The following is a 7,938-nucleotide window of genomic DNA, read 5'->3' as shown; positions in this document are numbered from 1 at the left end:
CCATAAAAAAAGAAATTGAAATTTATCAAAGCTTATACAACCTTCTGATTTGTAGTTGTTGGAAAGCCTTCTTGCACTGCAGAAATTAAACTGCAGCAAAATCTGAGGTCTTAGATACCCTCCTCCTGAGAAGGTGGACAGCTCTCTCATTTAGAACTTCACACACTTCCTCCTCTCACTTTCAAACTAACTTTTCAAAAACAAACCAACCTTCCTCTGCAAGTTGCCCTCAGGTTGTGTTTTCAAGACCTTGTGTAAAATTGAGAGCTAGAAACAAAAATGTCCATCCTTACATCCCACCTGGCTCCAAGGGCTGGAGACTGGGTAAAACCTCAGTAAACAGGTATCTTCCAGGAGAACCCACCAGATCTGTCACATGGAGGAGCCTATGTTTTTCCCTGAGATGATGCACTTTTCCCAGCATATCCCTATTGTCTCATCCCCAATGCTTCTGAAGACCAGCAGTGGCACCTGGGCATTCTCTGAAACCTTCCTCCTGTGTTCCTCAACCTGTTTGCTTGGACATGACCAGAACACCAAGCTGACCTGCACTCAGCAAGATGCACGAGCTCTGACACACCCACCATGGTGCCAGCTGAGGGCTCTAGAAGTCAAGGCACGTCTGAATGGGTTGTCATTGTCCATCAAGTGCAACCCCAGAGACATTTCGACTTGATGATCTTAAGGGTTTTTTTTCCAACCAAAATGATTCTATGATTTGATATCATCTGATGTCATGCTCAGTGTATAAACTGGGAGAGTGAGCTGGGGGAAGTGGGATCATGGCCTGGGAACAGGTTAGACATCAGGTGCTGGGTGAAGAGCAATTGTACTGAGCATCACTCACCTCATACATTCCTTTATTTGTGTTACTGTTTTATCACAGAATCGAATCATCAAATCAGAACTGTTTGGGTTGGAAGTGACATTTAAAGGCCATCTAGTCCAACCCCCCTACAGTGAGCAGGGACATCTTCAACTAGATCAGGTTGCTCAGAGCCCTGTCCAACCTGGTCTGGAATGTTTCCATGGATGAGGCATCTCCTGCCTCTCTGGGCAACCTGGGCCAGTGTCTCACCACCCTCAGCATAAACAATTTCTTCTTCCTCTCTAATCTGAATCTCCCCTCTTTCAGTTTAAAACCACCACCCCTTGTCCTATCACTACAGGCCCTGCTGATAAGTCTGTCCCCATCTTTCTTAAAAGCCCTTTCAGGTCCTGGAAGGTGCTCTCAGGTCTCCCCAGAGCCTTCTCTTCTCCAGTCTGAACAACCCCAACCCTCTCAGCCTTTCCTCACAGCAGAGCTGCTCCAGCCCTTGGATCACAAGTTGAGACAAGCAGGAATGACCTGGGAACTCAGAAACAAAAAGACCATAATGGGATGTATAAAAGAGCAGAAGAAGATGGGATTTGTTTTGTTTTGTTTTGTTTTTCTGGGCAGTTACATAAAAATTTGCCACCAGGAATTTTGAAATTTTTTAAGCCATCACTCATTTTTTAGGAAAAGCAAAGCAACAAATGAGCTCATTTTCTTGCTAAAGCCAAATAAATAAACACAAAGAAGCAAAAGCTCATAATCCATGTTTTTGGCTTGGCAGGACAAAACGACCCAACTCTCATCCTTGATAAAACAACTCTAAAGAACTTTTTGTATCCCAGTACATCTTGTCTCGATGCCCTCGGTGATACATGAGTCTATTGATCTGTTTACTGTCATGTAACCTTGCCTGGTCTCTTCTCAGATACTCCCAGGAAACTAATCTTGGAAATTCATCTGCAGGCAACCTGGGAAGCACTCGGGTCTGTCTTCTTCCCCAGGAAACCCAAGATGGCACAACTTTGTCCAGACACTGAGCAAACTAAAAAAATATTCATTTACTTAGGCAAAGCTTCTAACTGACTTCCATGGCTCAGCAACTTGCTCATCTCACCCTCAGTTGCCTCTAATCTTCCCAGCAGCACGATATATAAATCACAGCAGTGTTTGCAACCCTACCCCTTTCTGCTGCTTTACATGGGTTCAGACAGAATAAGAAAGAAAATCTTCCTATCTCCTGTTCCCCAAAGAAAAGAAGAAAGTGAGTTCATTTTAGAACCACAGAGTCATAGACTTGTTTGAGTTAGAAGGAACCTTAAAGATCACCTAGTTCAAACGCCCCTGGTCCCACTAGACCAGATTGCTCCAAGCCCCATCCCCATGGCCTTGATAGGTGTCCCCAAAGGGAGCCCTTGGCCAGGGGTGGCTGTGAAGCCATGAGACTCACCGTGGTGGGATGAGACATGCAATTGGAGATCTTTCCTTCTGGTGGAAGAAGTGATGTGTGTCCTCAGGATGGTGCCATGGCTGGAGATATCCCTGGGCAAGGAGCACTTGCCCTTCTTCCCCCAGGTCTTGCCATCATTTTTGCAGGTCCCAGTAGGTTTATGGCTTCCAAAAAGGTGTGATGTCATGGCACCTGGGGTCCAAGTGGCTCACTGCATGGTGCAGCATGCCCAGCTCTCCACCCATCATCACTATGGGTGGTGAATGAGACAAAAGCCAGTGGTGACCCCACCATCCCAGTCTGCCCAGTGTTTGCTGTGGCAGCATTTCCAGAAAGGGAGAGGTACACCCATGCACAACCACTCCAAGGGGACAACACTGACTGTCCTGACTGTGCCACCGGGCCAAGCCACGCCAGTCCTCTCCATCCTGCAGAGATGTTGGAGGGTGCTTTGCTGCGCTCCAGAACTGGGGACAGGGTAGGAACACGAGTCCTGGTACTGGGCTATGAGCACTTCTCTCCATGGCCCATGCCAAAGCCGAGAGTTTTGGGGCCAGCTCAGCTCCCTCTGGTCCTCCGTGCCTCAGTTTCCCCGTGAGTGCAGCGTGGCACAAGCAGCAGTCCCCTCTCAGGGGCGCCGTGCTGACTCCTGCTCAGCGTGGGCTGAGCTGGTGGGGAACCGGGCAAGGAAGAAGGAAGGAAAAACGCAGGGACCCTCTGGGAATGGCACACGGACCACACCACGCACCCACCTCCTGCCCCAGCGGCAGGACTTCCATGGGGAAGCTCTCTCTCCCTCTCCCTCAAGCCGAGTGCACCCGGAGGATGCTCCAGCCCCGACTTACCCTGCCCTGCCCTGGTCCCCCCGGGGGATGCTCCGGCTCCGGCTACACCCCCAGGGGACGCTCCTGCCCTGCCCCCCCCCCGGGGGGATACTCCTTCTCCCCCCGCCCCCCGGAAAGTGCCTCTGCCCGGCCCCTCAGGACATGCTCCTGCCCCGTAACCCCTTCCCCGGGGACGCTCCTGTCCCGGTGGCCCCCCTGGGGGCTGCTCCTGCCCCGGCTCCCCCGGGATATTCCCCTGCCCCAGTTCGCGCCCCACCCCGGGGATGCTCCGGCCTCGGCTCCCCCCCGGAGATGTTCCTGCCCCGGCCCCCCCAGAGGCTGCTCCTGCCCGCTCCCCTCCTCCCCTGCCCCACTTCACGCCCCCCGGGACGTCCCGTCTCCGGTTCCTCCGGTCTCTCCGCGCTCGGGGCGGCCCGATGCCGGCGAATGGGCGGCGGGGGCGGGGCCGGAGGGCGGAGGAGTGAAAGCTGGGGCGAGGGGGGGGGGGTCGGGGGCGTGGGGATCCCGCCTTCCCCTCCCGTTCCCCGCCTACAAAACCCTCCCGGCCGAGCGGTCCTTGTTCACAGCTTCTCGGTCTCGCAGCCGGTCCGCGCATCCCCCGCCTCCGGGACCCCCCGCCCCGCCCCATGGGGGGAGAGGCGGCCCCTCTGCACCCCCCGGGAGCTGGCGGTGAGGTTGGGGGCTGTCCTCGTCCCCCTGTCCCGGCCACCATGGCGAACCCTGGAGACTGAGCCTGGCCACGGAAAACTTGCTCCCACCTGGGTCCAGGTGAGTGGTATTGCGGTGAGGAAGGGGGACACTGAGTGTCCAGGGTAGGGGAGAGGGATGGACAACTCCTCCCGCCCGGGGTTTGGGGTGTGGAGGGGACGGTGTGTCCCTGAGCATCCCTGACTTGTGTTAGCACTAGTGTGGCCAGCTGGACCAGCGCAGAGACCGTCCCCCTGTGCCTGGCACTGGTGAGGATGCATCTCAAATCCCTCACCAGCAGAAGGACACTGAGGGGCTGGAGCGTGTCCAGAGAAGGGCAGCGGAGCTGGGGAAGGGTCTGGAGCACAAGTGTGATGAGGAGCAGCTGAGGGAACTGGGGGTGTTCAGCCTGGAGAAAAGGAGGCTGAGGGGAGACCTTCTTGCTCTCTGCAGCTGCTTGAAAGGAGGTTTAGAGTGAAGCAGGGAGTCAGTCCCTTCTCCCAAGGAACAAGCAACAGGACAACAGGAAACTGCCTCAAGTTGTGCCAGGGGAGGTTTATACTGGATATTGGGAGCAATTTCTTCCTGGACAGGGCTGTCAGGCCCTGGCCCAGGCTGCCCAGGGCAGGGGTGGAGTCCCCATCCCTGGAGGGATCTCAAAGCCATGTAGCTGTGGTGCTGGGTTGGACATGGTTTAGTGGTGGCCTTGGCAGTGCTGGGGTAACAGTTGGACTTGGGGATCTTAAAGTTCTTTTCCAACCTAAATAATGATATTACTCTTAAGTGCTATGAGATTCCCCCAGGGTACATGAGTGATGTGTCCCTGGTGGGAGTGGGACTGAGGGCTAGGGATGCTGCTCAGATCCCTGCCCCCCTCCCTGTGGGGCTGTTTTTTGGGGTTGGCAGGAGCTGAGTGTTCCCCATGGAGCAGAGAATCCACGTGGTGGCAGCAAGAGGCAGCTGGAGCTGGGGGATCTGCAGGGGCTGAGTTTGGGAGTGCTCAGCAGGTTCCACTTAGGGGGTGATTTTAACTCCTTCCGTACCAGAGCCCTGCTGAGGGCTAGAAGTTGATTTTCAACCCCCAGGTGGGTGCTGTGATGAAACCACTAAATCTGGACATCTGCAGGACATGGTTGAGGGTGGGTGGGTGGTAGGAGCACCTCCTTGGCCAATGAGGGGTCTGTGTTGGTGGTGAGCATCTTGCTGGGCTGCAGGGACGTGGGGAGGACTAGTAGTAGACCTGTGGTCCTGCTAAGCTTGTCCACCAGCTTCTCCCTGCACCCACCAAGAGGGTCTGGCCCTTGTCTAGGGCACTGCAATCCCATCCTGAGCTATGGGCAAGTTGAGAAGCCACAGGCTGAGATATGCTGGTCAGCTTTGCCAATTGAGAGCAGAGAGGTCCCTCAGCAGCAGGCCCATGTCCCCCACACCATGTTGCACTGGATCATGGTGCCAGAGCCATGCAGGGGACAGGGTTAGCCAGGATCAGGCCCCTGCCATGTCAGGCTATCCCATAGCCACCAAACACCATCTCATTGGCCTGTTCTGCTCCACCAGCATCGGGAGGATGGAGAACAAAGGCATGTACCTCCACACCTTCAATGAGAGGGAGAACGGCTCCATCTTCGAGGAGCCCTTCGAGGGAAGGAGCCTTTCCAAACTGAACCTCTGTGAGGATGGTGAGTCTGGGCTCTGTGTGTGGCTTCATCTGGGGGGCTTTGAACCTGGTGGCAGGAATCTGGAGAGCTTCTGGTGGGACACAGGAGCTTGGATTGCTCAGGGAACAGCTCAACAGTTTAGCCCCACACAGGTGAAGGAGCCAGAGGAACAATCTCTGCCATGGGATTGGAGGTGCCTGGGATGAGGGTGCCTTGGTGGGAGCAGCACCACAATTAATGTGTCCCAAATGGTCCAGAAAACTTCTCCTCTCCTCCTGGCATGGCCTCACTGGGAGAAACACTCGGGGAATCCCATCCCAAGGAGGGTTGTGTGCCTCTTCTTCTTTCTCCCCACTTTCTGGTTTAACCAGGATAATGACAGACCCAGGGCACCATGGACCTCTTGACCAGGGTCTCATTTGGTTTTGCCACTGACCAGGGTTGTACTCCAGGCAAAGTCACTTTGCTTGCTAAAGGTTGATTTTTTTGGGGGGTGTTTTGAGTTTTTTCTCCTCCCAGCCTCTGGCTCACTTGCTTGTGGGCTTGTCCAGAGGTGCCCTGGGCTGTGCAGCAGGACACAGTGGAGCCTGCTTGCATCTCCTGCACATCTTGGCTGGTCTCTGTTTCCACTGTGGACCTGCTGAGATCTTTGACTTGGCTCTCACCCTATGAAATGCTGTCCATGTTTCACCAGATCCAGGCTCAAAGTAAACAGCCCTGCTGTTCCCCACCACAAGAATGGGACTGGGGAGACAGGGGCCTCACCTTCCTGGGTTTAGGCAGATGGGACAACCCCGAGATGTGATGGAGAGCCCTGGGTACTTCCAGAGGGCAACAACCAGCCCTGGCCAAATGGCTTTTGGGTGGCTGCATGGTGCAAGTAGCTTGTGGTCATCACTGTGGGGAATGTTGCTGGGTGCCTTCTCCTGCCCTCCAGCCCCCAGGATGGGGCCAGCTTTGAGTCCAAAGGGTGGATTTCCCATCCATGTGAAAGCTGAGACTCGATGACATTCCACACCCTGCAAGGGTCATCCTACTCTTGGCAGCTCATCTCCTCCTGCCTCTGCCCACCTTCCTGCTGCTGGCTTGTAAAATCCAGCTCCCATCCCACCTTCCTGCAGAAGAAAGAGGGGCAGATCCTGCCCACAGGCTCTCTCTGTGCTCTGCCACACAGCAAATGCTGAAGGAAGGTGGAGGAGTGTGGAGACAGTGAGGCTGGAAGAGTTGGTGTCCTCCAGGACTGAGGACACCATAGAGTCGTTTGGATTGGAAGTGACCTCTAAAGGTTATCTTGTCCAACACCCCTGCAGAGACCTTGCACTAGCATGAAGTGCTGGCTGCGAGGGTTCAAGGTATCTCCCAGGCCTTGGTATTCCTGTGGCACATTGACCTTGATCTCTCAGGGCAGATCTGTTCATCCATAGCTCACTTTGGTGCAGAGCTGGCCCTCCATCCCCATGGGAGAGGTTGCTGGAAAGAGGCTTGACCTGTGGGGCTGTGTCTTGTATGCTGAGAGCTTCACCATGAGGATGGGACCACCTGAGTCCCTGCTGGGCTCATGGAAAATGCTCAGTGGGGGGATGAAGGCTGGTGTGGCAGCCTGCTCCTTGCCATGACCCCCAGCACAGCAGCCCTGGATTCCTCAGAGGGCAACAAGTCCTGGAGTCCCCAGCATAAGAAAAGCATGGAGCTGTTGGAGTGAGTCCAGTGGAGGCCACAGAGATGATGTGAGGGCTGGAGCAGCTCTGCCCTGGAGACAGGCTGAGAGAGTTGGGGTTGTTCAGAGAAGAGAAGGCTCCAGGGAGACCTTAGAGCACCTTCCAGGACCTGAAGGGGCTACAGGAAAGCTGGGGAGGGGCTTCTGACAAGGGCAGGGAGTGATGGGACGGGGAGGAACAGTTTCAAGCTGCAAGAGGGGAGATTGAGATGAGATCTGAGGAAGAAACTATTTGCTGTGAGGGTGGTGAGACACTGGCCCAGGTTGTCCAGAGCAGCTGTGGCTGCCCCATCCCTGGCAGTGTTGAAGGCCAGGTTGGATGGGGCTTGGAGCAACCTGGTCTGGTGGGAGGTGTCCCTGCCCATGGAAAGGAGGTTGGGAATAGATGCTCTTGAAGGTCCCCTCCAACCCAAACAGTTTGGGATTCCAAGTCTTGGCTTATTCTATTCCCACACCTTCTGCACCCCCACTGACTGGACAGGCCACAGTTCCAGCTCCCCTGGGCATGGGCAGGGGGAAGAAATATTTGCTTTTCCCCTTGGTTACAGGCTGGAGCCGCCCGTGGGCTCCGCCGAGCGGGTTGTTGTGAAAATCCTGCTTACGCAGCTGCCGTCCCCTCTGCTCTTCCCAGAGCAGCAAGGAGGAGTGGGTGGTTCAGGGCGGGGGGCCAGCTCCTCCCAGAGTCTCCCAGGACCTGATATAAGTGTTAATGTCAGAAAAATATTGCAGCTTTCCTCATTCCCAACCCCTCGGCTCCAGCTGTTGGG

General features: G+C 55.2%; 1 protein-coding gene across 2 annotated transcripts in view; it reads left to right on the top strand.

Moving 5' to 3' along the window:
• The first annotated feature begins 3,666 nt into the window (after positions 1-3,666).
• The window catches only part of SCARA5 (scavenger receptor class A member 5), a 37,284-nt gene continuing 33,012 nt past the window's right edge, over positions 3,667-7,938 (top strand). For both annotated transcript variants that reach the window (XM_051615848.1, XM_051615847.1), the window contains exons 1-2: positions 3,667-3,877; positions 5,354-5,475. In XM_051615848.1, coding sequence (XP_051471808.1) covers positions 5,364-5,475 — 112 coding nt within the window. In that variant the 5' untranslated portion in view covers positions 3,667-3,877; positions 5,354-5,363. The remainder of the gene's footprint in view (positions 3,878-5,353; positions 5,476-7,938) is intronic.

The sequence above is a fragment of the Apus apus genome, chromosome 3 (genome assembly GCF_020740795.1).
Source record: "Apus apus isolate bApuApu2 chromosome 3, bApuApu2.pri.cur, whole genome shotgun sequence".
Lineage (NCBI taxonomy): Eukaryota > Metazoa > Chordata > Aves > Apodiformes > Apodidae > Apus > Apus apus.
The sequence above is the reverse complement of the archived record's forward strand: the minus strand, read 5'-3'. Positions and strand labels throughout refer to the sequence as shown.